This window comes from Emys orbicularis, chromosome 5 (assembly GCF_028017835.1).
Source record: "Emys orbicularis isolate rEmyOrb1 chromosome 5, rEmyOrb1.hap1, whole genome shotgun sequence".
In the NCBI taxonomy this organism is placed as follows: Eukaryota; Metazoa; Chordata; order Testudines; family Emydidae; genus Emys; species Emys orbicularis.
The window spans coordinates 38,203,585-38,227,794 of record NC_088687.1 but is presented as its reverse complement, the minus strand read 5'-3'; the positions used below and the strand labels follow the sequence as shown (position 1 = coordinate 38,227,794).

At 39.8% G+C, this 24,210-nt stretch overlaps 1 protein-coding gene across 24 annotated transcripts in view; it reads left to right on the top strand.

Moving 5' to 3' along the window:
* Positions 1–24,210, top strand: part of CAMK2D (calcium/calmodulin dependent protein kinase II delta) — a 258,791-nt gene that overhangs the window by 78,032 nt on the left and 156,549 nt on the right. For all 24 annotated transcript variants that reach the window (XM_065405038.1, XM_065405055.1, XM_065405063.1 and 21 more), the window contains exon 3: positions 8,871–8,930. In XM_065405038.1, coding sequence (XP_065261110.1) covers positions 8,871–8,930 — 60 coding nt within the window. The remainder of the gene's footprint in view (positions 1–8,870; positions 8,931–24,210) is intronic.

The following is a 24,210-nucleotide window of genomic DNA, read 5'->3' as shown; positions in this document are numbered from 1 at the left end:
TTGGGCATTTACAATTTTTTATCTTGGAAGTTGTAACGATGCTGGTTATGGCAGGACACTTCTGAGAGTGCCAATTTAGGACAAGTTTCAGAGTAGCAGCCGTGTTAGTCTGTATCCTCAAAAATAACAGGAGTACTTGTGGCACCTTAGAGACTAACAAATTTATTAGAGCATAAGCTTTCGTGGGCTACAACCCACTTCTTCGGATGCATATATGTTTCACTCTATATGCATCCGAAGAAGTGGGTTGTAGCCCACGAAAGCTTATGCTCTAATAAATTTGTTAGTCTCTAAGGTGCCACAAGTACTCCTGTTAATTTAGGACAAATTGCTTAAAGCAGGGCAGTTACAGCCCAAGGTTTTTCTACCTCTAAGGCAAACCAAACCAGCCAAACAGAGAGGACTTTGGTTTTACCGCACTGGCTAACCACAAGTCACACAAGCAACTCCCTTAGACATTCCAGTTTCCCAGTATCACCACCAGTGCCACTCATTATGGGGATGAATGGTTATGAAAACCAATACCCCAGTAAAAGAAAAGAGGTTCTCTCGATCCCAAAGGACCAAGCCCCAGACCCAGGTCAATATACAAATCAGATCTTACCTACAAATCACGCTGTTGCCAATCCTTTAGAATCTAAACTCTAAAGGTTTATTCATAAAAGGAAAATGATATAGATGAGAGCTAGAATTGGTTAAATGGAATCAATTACATACAGTAATGGCAAAGTTCTTAGTTCAGGCTTGTAGCAGTAATAGAATAAACTGCAGGTTCAAATCAAGTCTCTGGAGTACATCCACAGCTGGGATGTAGAGCTTCTGTTTGTAGCAAAGGATTGTGTAGAGCTTCCGTTTGTAGCAAAGTCCCTCCAGAGGTAAGAAGCAGGATTGAAGACAAGATGAAGGAGCTGCAGCAGCTTTTTATAGTCTCTTGCCATGTGGTCTCTGCTTTCTTTGTCCCAAAGACATGCATTCGGGCACATGGTAAGAAAAAAATCTTAGAGTTCTGTCCATAGGCAAGACCCTGCATACCTTGCTGAGTCACAAGGTGTATCTGCCATCTCTCAGTGGGTCAGTTGTATAGCTGATGGTCCTTAATGGGCCATCAAGCAGGCTAGGCAGTGCTGATGCCAAATTGTCTGGGGTGTCACCCAGCAGCATAGCACAAGTTTGAAATACAGACAGTATAGAGCCAATACTTATAACCTTAAATATAAAAATGATACATGCGTACAGATAACATAATCATAACCAGCAAACAATAACCTTGTCTTAGACACCTTATTTGACCCCCTTTATACAAGATTTGGTCCCAGTACAGGACCTTAGTTGCAACAATGATCTATACGGTCCCAGTCCATATTAATAAGTCACAGAAGTACTCTTATTGTGTATATTTATGCAAAGAAAATTTATACTTACAACCTAATGAAATGAACATTATGATCACTGTTGCTCTTTTTGCAAGGGTATTTATGTTTTTTTAAAACATTCACACAATATGATCATAATAGCACAAAAATCTACAAATAGCCCTATCCCAGCTATGCCTAAAAGTAGATCTTATCAAATTTTTAAAAAATATATACGTAAGAGCAGATTACAGTTCCCTACTGGAGAGGAGCAAATTTAAATCCATTTGATTGCATATTGCATACTGTTAGAGTTAATACTCTAGCCTAATTATTTAAAATTTATTGCAGGGTAGTGCATATTTCTTTCACAGACTGAACATATTGCCAGAAGGATATCATAATGCCAAACAGATTTGCACAGTGATAACCTAATACTTTGGCTTGCCTAAGATAATGTACAGTATAATATTATTTTTATAATTGTTGTTGTATAGGGAGCCAGACATCTTGTGGTGCAGCTGTTGGGTGGTGTGGTTCCCCCCATCCCGTAATAAATTGTTGGAGTTGCGTTGTTTTTAATTATTTAATTTTGACTTAATTGATGCTCAAGCTTACATTATTTGCCTTTGGAAGTTCCTGCTACCTTCAGAGTATTTGCAGTTAATTATCTGAGTTTGTTATACATATAGCATTTCAGCAGGTCTTCAGTTCGCTGCTTAAAGTTTTTCATTTTCAAATGTATTTTTCATCAGTGTACCCACATCTCTATCTTTTCTTCTTCTGATGCTTTAGCATTTCCTCTTTGTGCTGCTGGCATTTCTAGGCCATTGTTCAGGCTTCTGTGATGATGCTTTCATTATTAGCATTACTGAACATGATTTCTATTACCACTCTTACTCTGACAATCTCAGGGTCCCTAATTATACTATCTGTTGATTCACTGGAAATCTTTATAGAACTGTTCTTCAGATTTTCTCCAAAGATTATAAATATAGGTGATTGCGTTAGGGTTACCCAGGGATTATATCCTTATTTTATGGTATCTGTGTTACCTTGGTAGGTTGCCAGCCACTTTATATTTGAAATCTAGGATTCAGCTCCACTTGTAATAGGAGTTTGGCATTCTTGTTGTACTATTTCTTCTATTCTAGGTTCCTGAGAGATACCGTTTATACTTGTTTATAAGCCGAATATTTTTGGTAAAAAAGTGACACATCAGGGTTGGCTTATAGATGGGTCTACACCAAAATATGATGATTTAAAACTCTATGGAATCATTGAATTGAATATCTGATACATTGTCGTTTTGTTTACCTGGAGCGTCTGCAAGCATGGAGCCCCTCAACTCCCTGTGGCCGCGGTTCGGCATGGAGCCCCTCAGCTCCCTGTGGCCGCGGTTCGCCGTTCCCAGCCAATGGGAGCTGCAGGACCGCAGCTCCCATTGGCTGGGAATGGCGAACCGCGGCCACAGGGAGCTGAGGGGCTCCATGCCTGCAGATGCTCCAAGTAAACAAAACGTCCCGACCCGCCAGTGGCTTACCCTGACAGCCGGGAGCCAAAGTTTGCCAGCCCCTGAAATATAGGGTCGGCTTACGAAGGGGTCATACAGTTTTTGCTATTTTTACCTAACCATCTTGGGGGGTCGGCTTATAAACGAACGGGCTAATGAACGAGTATATACGGTACTTCTTTTGTGAATCCTACAGGTTTATTTGTCTTTAGCTCAAGAAGCTTGTTAGATGTTGACACTAAGATTTTTATTTTCTGCCCATAAATCTCTGAACTGATGATCCTAGAAAATCATTTTGTGAGGTGTGCTGAAATATTAAATAAGTACTAAATATGGATTTGTTGAACTCAGCAGAACTTTTACAGTGAAATTCTTTGCTATTTGCATTGACCTTCCTGCTAACATATTTAATTATGAATACTAAGATCTTGATAAAGGTGTGCTTCAACTGATTGGTCAAAGAGATTTGCCAGAATGAACTACTCGTAAATTGAGGACCCTTAGCTTTTGTTAATTTGTCTGGAATCCCTTTGAGAGAAAACTGTGATCTCCTGCGGTATCAGTGGTTCTTTTGCATTCTATATCCTGTATTTACTGTAGAGTCCACCCTTGGATGCTTTATTGTTGATGGCATGGTTTGTGTCTGGCCAGAATAGAGCATTTCAGGCTGTGTTTCTTACACTTCTCAGTATCCATATGGGCCTTGTAGATTATGCTTAGCATTCCAACCTCATGCTGTGTGGCATTATGACACTATGTCCAATGTCTATAATCCCATCATATTCAGTAATCCACTGGGTTTTTAAGAACTTTTTTTATCAGCACAATGGAATGATATATAAGAGGTTTAATATTTCTCTCACAGGGTCCAAGCTCTTCCATTAAAGAGCCCCCATGCATGTCTCATTTTCATTTACATTCTCTATTTCTGATTACCTTTTTGCAATTGCAGCCATAAACTGGTTTCTGATACCGTAAAACCTGTCCAGAGCGACCACTCATGGGAGTTAGCAAAAGTGGTCGCTTGTAAGAGGTGGTCTCTCTTCAAAGGTTTGCACACTGGAGAGGATTGGTGTTCCGTGGCCTGTGCAAGTAGTTGCTGATGACAGGTGGTTTCTCTTCAGACGTGGTCACATTTACAAAAGCATGTTGTTATGGGAAGTGTTGCACACAGGTCATAGATGGATGTGTAAGCCTGTGATGTCCCTTCTACTCCAAACAAAGCTGTGCTTTCATAGAATCCATATAAAATCACCCCTCCTTGAGGTCTGGCTTGTTAACAAAATGCTAATTCCAAAACTACATCCATGAAACTCCAGGCAAAGCCTTTGTCTCAGGTTTCAATCCCCCTATTTCTCCTAGTCTAAGGCATCTTCCCTGATTTGCCTGCACTTGGGGTTCCTTCTCTCAGGAGCCATCTTCCCCAAACCTAAATTTGTCTCTGCCTGAGGGCCACACCCACCTTCTTTATAGCTGAACCAGTGAGTCAGCAAAATCCACTTAACACTTTCCAGCAAGATGATGACCTGCTTATATGTTGTGGTTCTTCTTCAAGTGTTGGTCCCTATGTGTATTCCACTGTGGGGTACTGTCAACACATCTGGGTGTGGCCTATGTAGGGGTCTAAGCTTCTCTTAAGTGGCCCTCTTCACTTTGTTTCCAATCTGATCAGTTCCTGAACACACACCTTAAACTGAGTCTATCAGCCCTTGAATTCCAGAGTTGCAATCTCCTTCTGCTTCCCGGTTGCTTTCTCAGAGGCAGCCTGGTGCAGGGTTGTAGTCCCTTTGGTGGATCAGGTCTCCCTCTCCCGCTCTGTTCTCTCCCCTTTACAGCAGGTCTTCTTTTCTCTGTTGGCCACAGCTGTGGGTGCCTGTCTTAAGGATTGGCAGTTCTGGCAGCTGTGTGGGGATGTGATCAAGTTGCTTGCTTGCTTGTAAGCAGGAAAGACTCTCCTCTCCCTTCTGCCTATGCTCAGTATGGGGTTTGTAAACCCCTTTATAGGTACACATGTGCGCCATAGGCCTGGGGCCAGAAGGATCTTGCAAGCAGTGTCTGTTGGTCCACACCTATGCCTTATCTCCTCATGCGTCATACCTAGGACATAAAGGGTGGTGCAGAACACCGGCCTTTCCAGTTCCTATTTACCGCTACATGGTTTGAGAGAGAATCCTCCAGTGTCTGGAGCTGATTCTTTCTCCTCATTTAGTAAATATATATTTTTTAATTCTTAACGTTTGTATATAGTTTTGTAGAGTTTTATCAGAATAGTTAGTTGTCGGTATCCTCACTGCAGGTAATTCTCCCTGCCTCCCTGGTGCAGGGTTTAGATTTGTGCCCCAGTTATCAGGGTTTGAAAACTGCATCTACTGTCCTTGCTCCTTTCCAATCAGTGGTGACCACAAATGCTGCTTTTGCTGCCTCGGAGATTCCTGAATCTCCTCCATGTGCAGTATCTACTGCTCTTTTCCCAGCTGTACCCAGCAGGCGTGAGAACCCTGTTTAGAAACACCAATCCTCATTAGGAAGACTGAGACCATCAGGCGTCAGGGACTCTGAAAGAAGTCCACCCCCATCTCCTGTGCTAGCAACAGTATGGACTTCACCGCTGATGAAAATGGACCCAACTTTTTCATTGTCGGGGGAATTGGATGTACTGGAAGATAGGTCCATCAATGGTATTAGCCAGGATGGGCAGGGATGGTGTCTCTAGCCTCTGTTTGCCAGAAGCTGTGAATGGACAACAGGGGATAGATCACTTGATGATTGTCTGTTCTGTTCATTCCCTCTGAAGCACCGGGCATTGTATCCTGTTTGAAGACAGGATACTGGGCTAGATGGACATTTGCTCTGACTCAGTGTGGCCATTCTTATGTTCTAAGTTTCCTGCAAATGTCAACCCGTCTGCCTTGAATCAGACAATATACTTTCCTTTGTTTCCTTTGTTTTTCCCAAAGCCTCACATCTCTGATGAACGAAGTCTCTTCTGTTCCCTCTGTGTGAGATGTGCATTAGCTTTTTTACCTGCAAAAAAGGAAAATGATCAGAAAGTCACTGACATTATTCATTGCTGTAGCGGAACAAATGAGAGGACAACCTTCATCCCGTCAGAGGACCTCTAAGTGCTGTATCCCACTTTATTAGTCAGTGCATCACCACCACACAGGGCTAGAGCTCACCCCGCCTGAGCAGAAGCAGCCTCGGTAGCCTCACTTCATGAGTGGCCTTACTTGACATTTGCAGAGCAGCAATGTGGAGCTCTATTCATATGTTCACGAGGTGCTACACCTGAGTTCAAGCCTCCAGAGATGATGCATCCTTTAGGGTGGCGATCCTATATGCATCTATCTTGCCTGCTCCTTCACACCCTCCTTCTTACCTGAGCGCTGCTTGTCAGTCACCAATGTAGGGACAAGCACTCAAAGAAGAAAGGGAACTTACTCAACTTATTGTTACTGGAGTCTTCGAGATGTGTGGTCCCTATCTGTATTCCATTAGCTGCCCCTCTTTCCCCTCTGTTTCAGATCTTTAAATGATTTGTGGTAGAGAAGGAACTAGAGAGGTGGTCAATCCGCACCATCTCTTACCTCCTCTTGAAGGAGGAGAGCAAGAGTGCAGGTGCAGACCGATGGACACTGCTTGGAAAATTCTTCTGGACCCTGGTGCATGGTGCACATGCGTACCCCACAGTGAAATACAGATAGGGACCACACATCTCAAGAACTTGTTCCAATAAGGTAAGTAACTTCAGGCAAGCATCATTAGCCTGTTACAGGACCTCAGATTTAAAAACACAGAGGACAGAAACCACTGGAAGCAAAGAATAATTAACTAAGTGCCTGCAGAAGGGTCCTGGTTCAAATGCTGGGTAGCATCATGCTGTAAAAAGGAGCATGTGCAACAGGGTCTGGTGCTATGGCTGTGGTGGAGACGGCCTGGAAGACTGTCAGGATTTTCCAAAAGCTACAAGAAGAGTCAACCAAAGCTATGGCCACAGAGAGGGTTGATGGATATCTGCCAGCTACCATTGTTTTGTCTGCCCATAAAGACACTTCTCTGTATTGACAGGTAAAGAGGGATATGTGGCCAGCACTGTTTCATGTAGCTATTTAACACTTAAGCTGTCTCCCCTTAAGTGTTTACTTCAACTGTCTTTTTAGCACATAAGGTGCTTTATGCAGTTACAGGCATACCTCTCTCCCCACAGGCGCTGTCTTCATTAAAATGCACACATGCCTGAATCCATTACTAAAGCTAGGCCATTCAGCTGGTGCTAGTGGTGTTGAAGAACAGGACATGGAGGAGAAGGATAATATGAAGAAACACTTCGAGCACGAATAACAAATATGCTGCATCTTGTTCAGCCCTATGCAGAAAACCTGTCAGCAATTGCTTTATGTACACATAGCAGACACTATTTTTTTGGTCACCATTTCATTTCATGTAGTAAGTGGGGGCCAAAGAGAAAGAGAGAGAGAGAGACCGCCTCAGTGGTCAGGAGTTGATTCCACTTGGCAGATAGACAATACCAAAGACAACTTAGAACTAGGGTCAACAGCTGTTTCTGTCTTACTTTTTTCTGGCTCATTTGATTGTACTGCAGTTGATTTCCCCTTTTTCTGCATATGAGATCAGCAAGGGGGAGGCTGGGAGTGATTCCATTTTCCAGTTTACTGTTCGTTTATCCATTATCCTCATTATATTTTCCTTTGTATGCCTTTGCATAGTCCCTTGAACATCTGCACACTGGCTTATGAGGCCAAGCCACAGTGAGACTGCTGCTAAAGTGGACTCTGCTCTGGAAGAAAGATGAGGCTATAACACTTTGTAAACATGATGATGATGACATTAAAAGAGCTATAGTTTAATTTATGGGCCTTAGTTTATATAGCAACATTGTTGTCCTTCAGCACCAGCATGCTGGGTGTAAGATGCTGTTGATGTGACATCCAGTATTTGTGAGACAGAGGTTGATGCTGTTCTGTTTCTGATCCTGTTGCTGTTGTCAGAGATCTATAATTTAATTTGTTGTCCTTAGGTTGTGTTCAAAGACGTGGTCATCTTGTTACTCCACAGCTATAAAACAACTATGCTTTACATCATTCTACTACAAAAACACAAACAAGGGGAGGGGGTCGGATTATGACGAGGAACTGGTCCACATCAATTAAAAGGAACAAATGAAAGGAATTACCTTCCATTTGTCTCTTTGGAAGTTTTGCCCTACAAGACCCTGAAAACAAGATTACAAGGTCCATTAGAAGAGTATATTTCTCCAGCCATCTGATATCTATAACTTTTTATGAACAAGTTCTTGTTTGTTTGTTAGGCTGTGTTGGGATACAGGGACCACATTAGAGCAATCCACAACAAAGAAACACCTTTCAGAATAAATGGCAAAAAAGCATACGTTATCCTTAGGCTAACAGGTAATCAGCTTAACTGAGAAGTAGTGTAATATAGGCATTGTGGGGGTATGCTGCTGTTGATCATTTAGCTACTCACTCTTCCTATAGCATCACTGTGTTGGTATAATGCCCTCGCATGTTGAAAAGTGTTGTCTTTACAATGGAATATTAGCACTTCATTGGTGATGTACTTAGTACCTTAGGTATCACTGAAACACTTAATAGTCTAGGATTAGAATTTTTCTAAAGATTCAGGGCTGTCTTCATTCTGATTAATTCTATAATCATAGTTTATTATCTGATAATTATAGGTCATGGTGTGAATATGTCCCATCTCCCACTGAGAAGGCAGCTTGATTTTTCTAAAACTACTATAGGTGAGCAGCTAGGCAAAGCAAAGGGTGGATGTAGTATCTTGATTCAGTGTGGCATACAATTTAAATGTACAATCGTGATTCTAAATAGGAGAAGGAGGATACATTTTAACGACATGTCACATACTGTACCATATGTTTTTCAACTCACAGTACCATATAGAATGATGTGCCTTTTCATGATTAAACAAAAAAGTTACGATTGTGTTTCTTTTTCTTGCAGATCACCAGAAATTGGAAAGGGAAGCTAGAATCTGTCGCCTTTTGAAACACCCTAATATTGGTAAGAAAATTTAATCCCTTTATATGGTGTGTGTCAGTACAGAAATTAAGAGAAAATACAGAATAGCTTCATAGAGATGGAAAGTTAAAGGAAACACCTGGCAAGAGAAGGTTCCTTTATACAGTGGAGTTCCTTCCAAACTCATAATGCTCCCCTGAGATGTGATGTCCTATGGGGCGGTCACCTCCAGCCATCCATACTGACTTCATCTCCTTGAGCTCATGTTTGGTGTTTTTGTGATGTGTCCCTTTGTTGAAGATGTATATAGAAGAGTAAAACCCTTCCTCGCCTCACCGTTGTGGCCCTGCATTCAAGCATTCACAGTAGAGGCTGACAAAGATTTTGATTTGGGTTGCTTGTTATCTCGAAAGTGTAAACCAATTGGAACTGATGATAACTTTGTCGGCCATGAAGAATCACACTCTGAGGATACTGAGACACTAGTTTATCTGCCAGCAGTCTCAGTGCACATCTATGAATATATACTTCACCTGAGCCAACTTTAGGCTACCTCAGTAGCCCAGCAGCAGAAGTATGATTTTGTCTCATACTCAGTAATGTCTTCTCCCCATTAATAGCAATGTCAACGTGCAAAAAACAAAACAAAACACACGAACAAAAAAACTCAAAAACCACAGCTCAAAATGGAGATTGGAATCACTCAAAAATCTCTATCAAAATTTCAAACACTTTGTGTTTTCCCCGGAGAGCTCAAAACACTGTCACAGCCAAAAAACAGGAAGTTCAAAGACACAGAGACAGGAGGAGCCTTGCAACTCCCTTGAACATTTTCAAACTTTTTAAAATATTTGGTTAGACAGTTTGTTGCTTCTTTACTGTTCCCAAACCAGTTTGCCCATCCCTTCCTATAGTAAAGCAATGTTGAGGCCAAGGAAGATGGTTAAGAAGAAAATCTAAACAGTAATTGCTCTGAATTGGGAAGAGCTAAAATCCACAAAGGACTGTTGAAATATATGACTGCATGTGATTAAATTCCTTTGTTCCATTGAATAGTTTGAACCAATATTATTATTATTGTGTGCTGTCCAGCTGTTCTATTAGGGTTATTATAGCAAGCAAACATACAGCTTGAAAACACAGAAGGGTTGTAGTTGTTGAGGAGACACTGTTGATGTTCAATAAGATGGCACAGAGGAAATTCCTTGCTGTGCAACCTACTCTGAAATAGGTAATTCAGTCAATGACTCACACAATAGAGTACACTTTTCCTTCTAATTGGCTGTTCAGTTTCAGAAGGAATATCAGGATTCAGAATCTTATGAGAGAGGCTGTTTGTTTTCATGCTATAGAATCTCCATGAACACTATCAAGTCACTGAAATGTATCTACTCCCCTTTCCCTATAATAGAATATCCTGCTGAGCATGGAAAGTGTGTGACTGCCAGAGAACTAGTTTTATATCCATCCTAAAAGCTCTCAAGTATTAAAGTACCTTGTTTGTACAGCTGAGTGAAGAAGTTTGCTTTTAGGTCTGGTCTCTATCTTGGAGTAAGATCAGAGAGGTAGTTTTAGAGTAGAAAAAAATCCTGTACATTTACAAAGACTCTGATTTTCAAAAGTGGGAGCCTAAAATTAGGCTTCTAAATCCACATTTAGGCATCTAAACTAGAGGTTTGCACACTTCATTGCTAAAGCAGGCCAAACTGTAAACCCAGCTCTACCCCATGTCCCCTCCCCATAGGTATTTTGAGTACCTGTTTGGCGAGGGGCCTGACTAATGGGAGAGAGAGCCCGTCTGGGGGGACTGGCCAAAAATGGGAAGGGGTGAGGGATCCTGTGAGGGTCAAGCAGACTGGAGTGGGGTGAGGATTTCCTGGTTTTCCACTTTTCATCAAAATCAATAGGATTCTGCCCAATGAAGCCTAGAATATTCCCTGAAATTTTGGAATTGATCAGATAAAGAGTTCAAAAGTTATTGTACTACATGCAGACAGAAAGGCCATCAAGTTGGAAACAAGGCCTTTCCTCCCTTGACAGATACACAACCTCATTCTCATATGTGCTTAGCTGCCAGCAGCTCCCATGGACGTCAGTCTCTGGGGAGCTGTTCAAATCTTTCGCAAATCAGGCTACTTATTTGGGTGCCTAAATGGAGAACTAGGAGCCTAACTTTAGGGTCCCACTTTTGAAAACTTAGGTGCAAAGTTTTCTGAAATCATAATATGTGGAAATCCTTTTTTGTGCTCCTGCTTTTTTGGTTTAGCAACTGTTGATTTAAACATTGTTGTCCACATTACTTAAAAGTAAAATTAAATACTTTAAAATGCATGGGGCATCCAAGTCCCATGGACTTTCAATGTGTGCCTTACTCCTTAGGTAATTTTGAAAATCCCATTCAAAGATGTAATGTGGATGTGACAAACAGACACTGTAAAATTTTCAGTTTCACTTGCATTTATATTGGCAGCCAATCTTGCTTTTGGGCCTATTATTGACTGAGGTGGGATTTCCAAAAATGCTCAATGTTAGCCTTATTCCGGTCCAATTGAAGTTAATGGTAAAACTTCAGTGGAAAGCAGAGTTAGATTAGTGCTGAGTGCATGATCTTGTAAGTTAGACTAGACTTATGTCCGTAACTGAAGCTGTATCAGTTTAGAACATAAAAAGATATGTTAATGAGGTATAACAACATATATATTGTATGTATGTATGCTAGACTGAATCTTTTCATTTAAAAGGAAAAACTGCTGCCCTATGTACTTATAAATATAAACTCTAGTGGGCAACAGTACCTTCAGCCTATAGCTTTGGACATTACAGCATACTACCAATGAAGTTCTTATAAACAGTATAAAAATTCAGTCGAAACACTTTTACTCCTAAAATTCTCTCTTGATCAGCAAGAATATGTGATAGTATCACAATAAAATTTAATTTCTGAAAATGTTTACAGAACTTATTTTTAGCAAGCTTTGTTATAACTATGAAATATGGTAGTCGTGTGTTAAAATTTACATATGGCAAGGGGTATATTGATGAGTATGAATACATTGTTTTTTTTATGAGCACAAGCCCATTTAATCTGTGAAGGACTATGGGTATATTAAATTTATATTTTCTTCTGCACTTCATTTTTCTCTGTGAGTGATGTACAGCTCATGAATTGATTGTAGCCTAGAAAATAATGGATTCTTTTGAAAAGAAAGTCGTTGCTACAGTAAAAAATCTAAATTAAGGTGCTGAAATGGTTCTTGAAAATGCAATCTGCAGAGAAAAGCAAACATCTATTTTAATTTATTATTTTCCTTCTCATAAGACTACAAACGTTTGTTGTTGTTGTTTTACTTAGGTTGGTTTTTCATAACTTGCAGTTTTTCTGTGAGTTAATTTATGTCTCTGTCTTTCCCTAGTTAGAATTAAATCATCCTTTCTCTTCTCTTTCAGTCCTGGGTAAGTGAGTGGTCTGGTTTTACAGCCTCAAAACTTAAAAACATCAAGAAACAGTTCAGAACAAAAATCCCTTTTATTTTTTTAAAGTTGCTTTTGCCTGTTCTTAAGTGACAGTAACTGAAGTGCCATTTTTTATTGTTCATAGTTCATTTGATTAAATCTCCCTTCTGAAATTGAACTTTTTGTCATAAATGTCAACATTTGATTTATTTTTCTAAAACAATTTCTAGACTATATTAAAGTCTGTACAGTTTATTATCTTTCATATTTGTGAGCAAAGCCTTACTGATTTATTTTCTGACCAGATATATGTAAAAATAAAAAACAACCGCCCTTCTTAATTGCCTTTCATATTTTTTCTTTATAATCAGATCAAAACAGCAGTGTGTTGATAAAGCAGCCTTTAAAATTCCAGCCTAACCCTAACCCTAGAAATACATTGATCATTTTTTTAAATAGAAATAAATGATATTTCTCTTAAAAGGGGACTGATGCAGGAAACCAAAATGTAGACCACTGGCAACATACGAAAGAGCCTTTATTTTTTGTTTATGTCTTTCCACAAAAAATAATTACTGGTGTCGAACCTTTATAGGAGCATTTAATTATCCTACATTACACTTCCAAGCAGATGTTCACCAGGAAGCTATCTGGACAAGCCTATTAATTAATTTAAATTCTGTGGCAATAGAGAAGTGTCTAGAACACGGTTTCTCAAACTTCACTGCACCACGACCCCCTTCTGACAACTACAATTACTAGAAGACCCCAGAAAGGGGGACCGAAGCCTGAGCACCCCCGCCGTGGGGGGGTGCCGAAGCTTGAGGGCTTCAGCCGTGGGTGGTGGGGCTTGGACTTTGGCTTCAGCCCCGGGCCCAAGTAAGTTTAACGACAGCCCTGGTGACCCCATTAAAATGGGGTTGCGACCCACTTTGGGGTCCCGACCCACAGTTTGAAAACCGCTGATCTAGAATTAAACTTCTTCCTCATCAACTTAAATATGTAGTTTAGATTTCCTGAAAATGTGCGTCTCCCCTGCCTCTACATGAGGCTGTGTTCATATAAGGATCTTTTCTGGCTACGAACAGGAGCTACATCTGAGCACTCCACTGCTGCTGACATCCCGATCTATTCATTGCACAGCTAGCAGTATCTGTTCTTCTTCAAGTGCTGGTCCCTATGTGTATTCCACTGTAGGTAGGCATGCGCTCAATGCATCTGGAGCTGGAGAATTTTGGAAGCAGTGCCCGTTGGTCCACACGTGCCCTCAGTCTCCTTGTGCATCTGACTGAGGAGATAGAGTGGGTCGGACCAACTACCTCTCCAGTTCCTTCTCGAGTCTGGGTCGGAACCTCCAGTGTCCAAAGCTTCATCTTTATTCCTTTATCTGTAAATAGTTTTAGAAATATTATGTTTTGATGCAGTACAGAGCATCTTTTCTGGGAAGGATTCCACTAGAAAATGCTATTTTGCCAAGTGAAGACATTTTTCTGTATGGGCAATCAAAGACTTATAGCCCCATCAGTTCTCTTATTTTGGACTATATTCTTACCCGAAAGATAGCAGGCTTGTCCATGAGCTCCTTATATGTCCACTTGGCTGCAATCAGTGCATACCATTCACCTTAAGAGGGTTACTCAATCTTCACACACTCACTGACTAACAGATTTTGGAAAGGCCTAATTGGAACCTTTCTGTCAATAAAAAAGCAAGCTCCTCAATGTGACTTAAATTTTATTATTTCGGTACTCACTATGCCTCCCTTTGTACCATTAGCTTCTTGCTCCATGTCTCTCCTATCCATGAAAGTTGCATTCCTGGTAACCATCATCTCAGCCAGGAGGGTTGGTGAGCTTGGAGTGCTGACGGAGGACCTTCCTTAGACTATATTCCATAGGGACAAAGTTTCATATGTGCACCCTCAATTCACCTCCACTGTAGTTTCAGAGTTTCACCTAAACCAGTGTTTATCTGGGTTTTTTCAAAAATGTCACCCATCCTCAAAAGAAAGGAGGCACCATTCCTTTAGTGTTCAACGAGCTTTTTGGCCTTTTACCTGTAGAGAACAAAACCTATCAGAAAGTCTCCCGGGCTATTTGTCGCCATAGTGGAAAGAATTCAGGGTCAGGCTATACCCTCTCAAAGAATCTAAATATGGATTTTGGTCTGTATTTTGCTCTGCTATCAGATGTTTAATCTTCCTCCCCCTCATGGGGTGCATGAGGGTGCAAGCTACGTGTATGGCATCGCTTCAAGAAGTGCCTCTACTTGATATTGGCAAAGCAGCTGTGAGATCTATCTACACATTTGCAAGGCATTATGCTTTAATTCAGGACTATAACACTGATGCATCCTTTGGAATGGCCTTCCTTCGTTCGGCTCTGCCATCTGCATCCTTGTACCCTACTCCTACATGAGTACTGCTTGTCGGTCACCCACAGTGGAATATACATAGGGACCAGCACTCAAAGAAGAGGAAGTTACTTACCTTATAGTAACCTGAGGTTCTTCAAGATATAGTCTGTATGTGTATTCTACTACCTGCCCTCCTTCCCCTCTGCTTTGGCTCATCTTTTGGTTTACAGTAGAGTAGGAAATGGAGAGGCAGTGTTTCCACCCCAACCTTTCTCTCCTTGGTCAGGGGCACAAGGTGAGCCAAGTCACATGTGCGGACCAATGGACACTGCTTTCAAAATTCTCAGGCTCCAGGCTCATAGAGCACATGCATATCCACAGTGGAATACAGACAGGAATCACACATCTCGAAGAACCTCCAGTTACTGTACTTTAAGGTAAGTAACTTCCTATTCTTTGGGGCTCTAAGCCCCTTCTCCCCCACCAGTCCACCAAAGATACTCTTTGGTGCTTCCAGTGTCCTCTACTCCCTCTATAGCTGCTCTTTTAGGGCTCCAGGTTCCTTCTGTCCTCTTGTCCCCCACCTCACCACATCATTTTAAGGGCTCCAGGCCTCCCTTACAGTGTCTTGCAGAAGACAATCTAGGCAAACACACAGATAAAGGGTTAATGCTCTTTTATTAGCAGAGCTCCAGCAGTGTGCTTTATACATGAATAGGTTGTACACTAGACTAATTTATAGCAGTGCTGGGTTTCTCACCACAATATGATGGCCTGAGTCAACACATCCTGGTGAATTTAAAGTGACTTTAATGAGTATCTCAGATCAAGGCCTCAAAAGGTTGAGGGTTCTACTAACTAGCTGAACCCATGGAGATCCCACGCCTCCCCAAACAGTTACTTCTCCCCCTGTAGTGTCCTCACTCTTACTGCAGATGTATTCTTTGTGGAAGGCCCAGAAGCCAAGAACCAGTCGAGTTTCTGCCCTGCAGCCAGATCTTTCTGTGATTGCCCTTTTGTGTAGTAACTTAATAAGGACCCCACCTTGCCTCAGAACTTTCTAAAAAAATAGTCGGGCTGGCAGGCAGGCAGAAAATCTTCCTTTGTGTTCCAGGACATTGGGTCATCAGGACTGTTTGTAAAAACCTAGGACTGTCCTAGACAAATCAGGACTACGCCCTTGTTCAGAAACCTGGCTAGTTTATGAAACTGGCATATACTGTTTAATCAGCTAACCGCAAGCCAAACCAAGTTGAACAGGACATTGTTTAAAACATTTGCATAATAACAGATCTCTCGTCATTGACCTTTTACTTTGAAATTTCTGCTGTAGATTCAGTTTACACCACAAGATAGTACTTCTAGCCAGACCACATTCTTCTGAAAGTGTTCTATGTACATGGAGCCAGGGACAAACAGCTTGTGTTGGTGTTCTGCAAAGCAAAAGATTTCCAATTAATATGGCATGAAATTCTTTGGTCTTAAGTAGTAGAAATAAATCCCGACTATGAAAAATATTAATTGGGTGAGAGATATGCTCTTGACATTCAAAATTCTCATGCACATGTGAACCATGAAACTTTTAGTTTAAGGTATAAATTGCCAAGGTTTTAAATTTTCAGTGAAGAAAGTCTCAGGCTGGCAGTCTTGCTTTTTCGAAAAAGAAGCAAGTTATAGACGATAAATGTAAATGATCTTCAGATTGTTTGGGAATACGGGTTAGTTTTAGCTGGGATTAAAGCTATGTAATTATTTTTTTTCATATCACTGGCAGTTCTGAAAAACTGAAAGAGAAAATATTGGCGAACTAAAAGTAAAAAAAACAAACGTGTTTTGGGTCAAACAAAACATTTAATTTGACCCAAAACAAAACCCTTTGTTTTAATTTTGATTTTTTTTAAAGATTTTTTTAATAAACTTGAAGGAAATTTTGAAATTGTCATTTTGAATTAAAAAATTAAAATGTCACTTTGAAAATGTATAAATAAAACAACTCAATATTTTTCAGATTTTTTTTTTTTTCAACTAAGACAACTTGGCAAATTTTACATAAATTTGAGAAATGTTTTGGTCAACTTGAGCCTGCATTTTTATCCAAAATAAGTTCTGGTGGAAACATTTCTCTCAGTGCTAACTGGGATTAATTTAGTAGGGATGATTATTATTTTTTTACCATATCGATGAAATAAAGTCCATTTTCCAAATCTTTTATTAGGATTCACCTCCAGGTAGAAGAACAGAACATTATCCACTGAGCCCCACTGGTTATTAGGGATGATTTGTAATATTTATTTACAAATACATCCAAATACAACTTAGATGGGGCTACTATAAGGTGGGTGCATAGCTGGCTGGGTAACCGTACTCAGAGAGTAGTTATTAATGGTTCCCAATCCTGCTGGAAAGGTATAACAAGTGGGGTTCCGCAGGGGTCTGTTTTGGGACCGGCTCTGTTCAATATCTTCATTAACGACTTAGATATTGGCATAGAAAGTACGCTTATTAAGTTTGCAGATGATACCACACTGGGAGGGATTGCAACTGCTTTGGAGGACAGGGTCATAATTCAAAATGATCTGGACAAATTGGAGAAATGGTCTGAGGTAAACAGGATGAAGTTTAATAAAGACAAATGCAAAGTGCTCCACTTAGGAAGGAACAATCAGTTTCATGCATACAGAATGGGAAGAGACTGTCTAGGAAGGAGTACGGCAGAAAGGGATCTAGGGGTTATAGTGGACCACAAGCTAAATATGAGTCAACAGTGCGATGCTGTTGCAAAAAAAGCAAACATGATTCTGGGATGCATTAACAGGTGTGTTGTGAGCAAGACACGAGAAGTCATTCTTGCGCTCTACTCTGCGCTGGTTAGGCCTCAATTGGAGTATTGTGTCCAGTTCTGGGCACCGCATTTCAAGAAAGATGTGGAGAAATTGGAGAGGGTCCAGAGTAGAGCAACAAGAATGATTAAAGGTCTAGAGAACATGACCTATGAAGGAAGGCTGAAAGAATTGGGTTTGTTTAGTTTGGAAAGAGAAGACTGAGAGGGGACATGATAGCAGTTTTCAGGTATCTAAAAGGGTGTCATAAGGAAGAGGGAGAAAACTTGTTCATCTTAGCCTCTAAGGATAGAACAAGAAGCACTGGGCTTAAACTACAGCAAGGGAGGTTTAGGTTGGACATTAGGAAAAAGTTCCTAACTGTCACGGTGGTTAAATACTGGAATAAATTGCCTAGGGAGGTTGTGGAATCTCCATCTCTGGAGATATTTAAGAGTAGGTTAGATAAATGTCTATCAGGGATAGTCTAGACAGTATTTGGTCCTGCCATGAGGGCAGGGGACTGGACTCGATGACCTTTCAAGGCCTCTTCCTGTCCTATGAATCTTTGGTGAGAGTTTCAGGAAAATGGAAGATCAGCAAATAAACAATTATGTTTACTTATCTATCTTCTCATTCCTAAAGTTAGTCCCTTAGGTCATGGTAACAGATGCTCCAGATCATAGTAATAGACACATTGGCTTCCATCTGACACATTTCACAATAACTAACGTTCTTCTGTAACAGAGTGGTGAGACCCAGCATCTATTGAAATCCAGGAGGTGGTCGGCATATACCGATGCTGCCAATTCTGGAGGAGAATAGGACCTGTAGCGGAAATTCTGAAAGGAGAATAATCTGCTTTTAATAATGAAGACTACCTCTTACCGTTCTATTTTCTGGTCTTTAACCTTTCAGTAAGTGCTGAATTCCCAACCCTTGCTTAGCAATCATAGAGAGCTCAAATCCTGCTGTGCCTCTGATTGCTAATCTGCATCTCCTGAGACATTTGCTGGTATAACACTATACTGGCACTCAACTCTTTGTTTCTTTTGGTGGTGACTTAGAATCCTGTGGTTCCCTTAATTATTCAGAAGTATCTTCATCCTTGTCTACTCTTTTTAATTTTGATAAGACTTAGCTTACACATCACAGTAACTAGTTACAGCACAGAACCTGTTAAATGCTGCATGAGGGAAGAAGAAAAATTCATTTATTTTCACCTCATTATGTCCCTTCAATTGAGAATAAAACAATGTTGTGTTGACATATTTTTTTTTAGGAGATAGACCTTTAATTTTAAATTCAGAATGTCTGTGGCTACAATTTGTATGAAGCTGTACATAGCACTACATTCAAATACACATTGGTAATATACAATAAATATTACAGATTTTGTAAGCTCTACAGCAACTGATAGAAAATATCTGACAGAGATTGACTTTAAAAAAAGGAACTTAATTCTGATTTTACACTAGCATAAATTAGGAGTAGTTTGACTGAAGTCATCAAGTCTATGTGTAAAACTGATATGAGATATAAATCAGGCTGTGTGTGTGTGTGTGTGTGTGCATGCGTGTGCGCATGTGCACACACACACACATAATTAGTAGCAAGGTAAATTTTTTTACTTGAAATCTCACATTTCCTTATTTTCTAATTCATTGCAAATAAAACAAGTACAGACTTTAGGAATCAAATGCATTATCCCCCTTCTTCCCTCCATAAAACAAAATCAAACAAGTTATCATCTAGATATATACTGTATATGCTGGTTTCAGGAATATGTGAGAGCATTTAATCTTTTACATGGCAGCTCTAAACCATGGGCTTCGGGCATCCATGTGATCTAGTTTCACTTCCAGTTGCCTCCTCTTAGTACCAACAGCAATTAGATGGGATGGTCATTTTAGTAATTCTAGATCGCCTTCATTCTAATCAATTAACAAAGTGCTGCATCTTCCGTTATAAATAAAATGGATCATTTTCTTCTGGTGATTTTTTAAAATAATGTAACATGTTAAATTTCCTAGTTAATGTAAAAGACGGTTAAATATGTGGTCAGAATAGTGCAACCAGTGTTTTAATCTCAGTTTCAGCATGCTGTTGAATAGTAAAGTGCAACAAAAGTAAATAAATCAGATGACATAAGCAGCTGCAGTAGTAGCTATCTGTGAACTTAAACACACTGTAATGTGGCTGAGGAGAAGATGAAAAGGTGCATAAGTTGGATCTGCTAGTACGTGAATGGGGCATCAGATTCTTCTCATTACCTATGCCTTTACTACAGTCTTTTTCATACACTGATTGTTGTTATGTGTTTGAGTTCTTTTACCCATAAGAGTTGCTAGTTAAGGGGTAGAGAATAGAAGGAGGATTTAGGAAGAGGAGGATTTGACTTCAGATTCTTGAGCCAGGAAATTACTTTGGCCAAATGTATTAAACAGTAGCTGTGCCCTTTCCCTTCTGTAATAGCAGCCTTATAAAGGGGGCAGAGAGAGAGTGAGTAGGAGAAATGGGAGAAGGATCAGGCCCTATCTGAAATGAAAAGATAGTCCATAATAAGAATGTTTTACACTTCTTTTATTTAGTGTCTAGATATTACTGCTTTGAGCAGGGGGTTGGACTAGATGACCTCCTGAGGTCCCTTCCAACCCTGATCTTCTATGATTCTATGAAATCAGGAAAATAATACATTAATTAGATAAATATTTTGAACTGTTTTGTGCTTATCAATGTGTCTGTTATTTTTAACACTGTTCCAACCAAGTATGATATGCAGTTGTGTAGCGATAATGCTGTGCTCTGCCTCTCTCTAATTACTCCTGGGGGTAATGTGTAGTGTGCACAATAAGGTAATATCTAGGCACTAAATAAAAGAAATGTAAAACATTCTTATTGTGGACTCTCTTCATTTCAGATAGGGCCTGATCCTTCTCCCATTTACTTAAATAGGAGCAGGATTGGGCCTTTGGATTGCACTCCAAAGGATTATTCCAGGAAAATAGTATCTAGGAGGAGACAATGCCACACGCCATTTATATCCTCTTTTATAGAGTGAGGTGTGTCCAAAAAGGGGCATCCTGCCTGTAAATCCAAAAAACCCACTACGTTATTGTCTTCTTAAATAATATGGAGATTTATGGAGGCCCTTGAAGCCTTCTAGAAAAAAGAAAATAGCCTAGCCTGAGCTCACAACACTTGTGCCCTTAGCTGTCAGCCGCAACATCCCTGGAGATCACAGTCTTATGCTCATACAAAGCACACGGGATCTTTATAGAGGAAGGTAAATACACAGCATTTATTGAGAATACCACAGTTAGCATATGCTTTTTACACACACACACACACACACACACACACACACACACACACACACACACACACACACACACACTCTCTCTCTCTCTCTCTCTCTCTCTCTCTCTCTCTCTCTCTCTCTCTCCTGCCAGTGATGTTCACAGTTACCAGTCTGTTGTAGCTGGAGTCAATCTAATGGCCAGTTAGATTGAGCACGAGTGTGGAGCTGGGTTCTGTCGGTCGCGATCCGATGCTCCGAGGCTTTGCAGGACTGAACCCAGAGTTCCATGGCAAAACACCCCAGCTTTATAGTTGTAAATTTCCATTTGAGTCCATGCATTTTGCAATGTCATCCTGTCATCATTAGTCCTTAAGTGGTGTTATCATTTGATGGTTATTGTCGGGCTTCCCATCGTTATCTCTTATTTGTTGTCTCGCCTTCGGGGGTGCCTGCCTCACCTCTGAGGTCGTCAATGCTGCTAACATGTTTAACATCGGATACAATGGATGTTTTCTGATTATCTCCTGGTCTTTCCAAGTCTCTCACTTCTTGACCATCTGGACATTTGTGATGGCTTTCACACCTTATCTTTTTCTAATGCATACATTCCTCATTCACACAAACAGATTGAGAATACAAACAGTAGTATTCTATATTGAGCAAAAGGGCATTGCAAATTAAACCTTGCTAAGTTTTACAATCAATAACCAAGACAATTTACATTGAGACCCAGGCCTTCAATGTTCCTCTAATCTACTTAACATAGACACAATAGAGAATCCTGTCTCTTACTTCCTAATTTGTAATACATATAGGAAACCATAGTAGCTTTATAACTTATTCTAAAACAAAAGGGTGACCATAATCACTCATAAGGATTGTTCTGGTCTGTCATTCCTTTCTGCTATTCAAAAAGGGTGGCTGACAAGATGAAATCAAATCATACATTAATTCTCATAGTACATTATAAAATCCAGCTCCTACAACAGTAGTATTCTTAGTGTGGTATAGAAGGTAAGGTGCCCTAAGGTTTGCTACCAACTGTACCTTTTTTCCCCGGTGCAGCACAATGCATGCTGTGGTCATATGTATCTGATGATAAAATATAAACCCCCATAAACCAAACTTTGGAGGGTTTACACAGCCTACTTGTAGCTACTTTTAATTTCAGAAACTGTTTTCATAACATTTTTCTCATTTCTACCTTCTGCAAAGTTGTTTTTTTCTTTCCATAAAGCTAGAGTAAAATTGTATTTCCGTAGCCACTGATTTTAAATGTAAAGTAGACTAATACAATGTACATAACTATCTTGAAGACCCTGCTGCAGTTGCGTAAAATCAGTAGACTAAGCTCAGTAGACTATGAAAGCTGTTGCACTTCACTTATAATTTGATTTATTGTTTTGTTTACCTGGTATAGTCTCTATAAAAAACAAAAAACAAAAAAAACCCCTCATACTGCCAATTGCATTGCAGATTTGAGAGCGGTAAAAAATAATTTAGTCCAATATTAACTGCATACTTTTTTAATATGCAAGAAATAAATCTTTACTTTTGAAACCTTGTATGAAGTTTTATTTGAGAACAGTTCATAGTGAATCTGTGACCACGTTATACATACGCGTAGACATCATGGCTCCTAGCTAAACCACAAACATGCAGTTTTCCTCTGGACCTTTTCCTCCAATAACACGGGTCTCTAATACTCCAACTAAAAGGAGATTTTTCTTTCAACTCATTTGGTGTAATGGGTTATGTTTTTGGAGCAGACGGTTCTGAGTACTATATCAGATTGGTACCCAACTGTTGGAGTGAAATCTTATGTACCCCACATGCTCTCCATTAAGGCGGAGGACAAGCTGTGCCTAGCTAGCTAGCATGGATGTGTATGAGTGCTATTGGCTTGGATAGAATGGTGCAGGTCACATATTTGTGACTAAGTTGCCCTCTAGAAGCCGTCCCACAAAAATATATAAGCCCCAGTACTACTTTAAAGATAATGAAGAGTCTCCGCTATCTCAAATGGTAGAGACCTCTGCTTTTTGGAGAAGAAAGCTCTGAGTTCTATTCACTATAAAACTTTAGTGTGGTTTTCTGGGTACTGTGGTGTCTGTATGTATCATTTCATGATTTATGTATGTTTTGTATTAGCTTTCAGTTGCCCTTCTGAAAACAGTGCAGGCACATAAAATCTAGTGAGAAGGAATTTTAGGTGCTGATTTACCTTCATCGAAGGTAATTGCATTCTGCATGCAGTGGGAACAATAGTTAGATTGTTTATAAAATGTTAAGATTGACTGTAATGAACAGACTGTAATGGCACTCATTATTTTGAATGCAGAAGAGATGGGCTATGGCAAGGAGTTGTTTATGTGCTATGAATTACAAATTTGAAAAATAAATGTCCTACATCAGTCATTTCTCATAATAGATATCCCTGTAAAAGCTTCTGCAGACAAAAATAATTTTGAATGCTGTCTTGTTAATAAAATATACTTTCCTTAAAAGATGCAGAATGGCATTCTTACAATAACTGGACATGAGCAGCTATATCATTTTGAGGTGTATTATTTAGCACAATCCATTTTTTTTGCTAACCAGTGGAAGAGGAGGTGAAAACCAGGAAATACAGAGTCTTGACTACAGCTGTAGCATCCTGGCATTCTCATCTTTGTTTGTCAGTGATAATTGTAATGATAAAATATTGTGACATTAATTCTTGCTGGAAGTGTAATTTAATTAGAATTTGTAAACAGAATGCCTGGCGTCTCTGAATGTACTTTCCAACTGATTCACAAATGGCTTTTGTGTGTGTGTGTGTGTGTGTGTGTAAGTTTACAGCTTATGGAGTAACTTGGTTTTGGTTTGTGCCATTCACAGAACTCCCTTTTTCTCTTTTTAAAAAATTAATATTACCCTTTCAATTAAGCTTTCTGTTCCACAGAGTACACATTTCATAAGAGGAATTCATGGGGGACTCTAGTGTATTTGGGAGCCAGCATATGAAATGGTGGCTACTGGGTATAAAAAAGAAAAATACACAGAAATTAGTGAATGAAGCACAGTGTTTTTACTATTATGAAAGTGGAAAAAATATTTCGGAAGGGAACATTTCCCCCTGCCAGGTTTTCTCTTTCTCCCACCCTAAAAAGGCTAAGAAATCCATTTAATTATGAAGTGATTTGTATAAAAGTAAGTGGAGCTTGTGTTTTGGTTTCTTAAAGGATTTTTGTTTTGCACTCTTGTATTTGCATTAGAATTTAGCATAAGCAAAATAATCTAGCTCTTTTATCTTGGTCTTCAGCTCTGCTATACTCTAGGCTTTTGAACACAAGCCTCCCAATGCCACATAATTGTTGGTAGCAATTTTCTGCATACATAACACATACTTTAG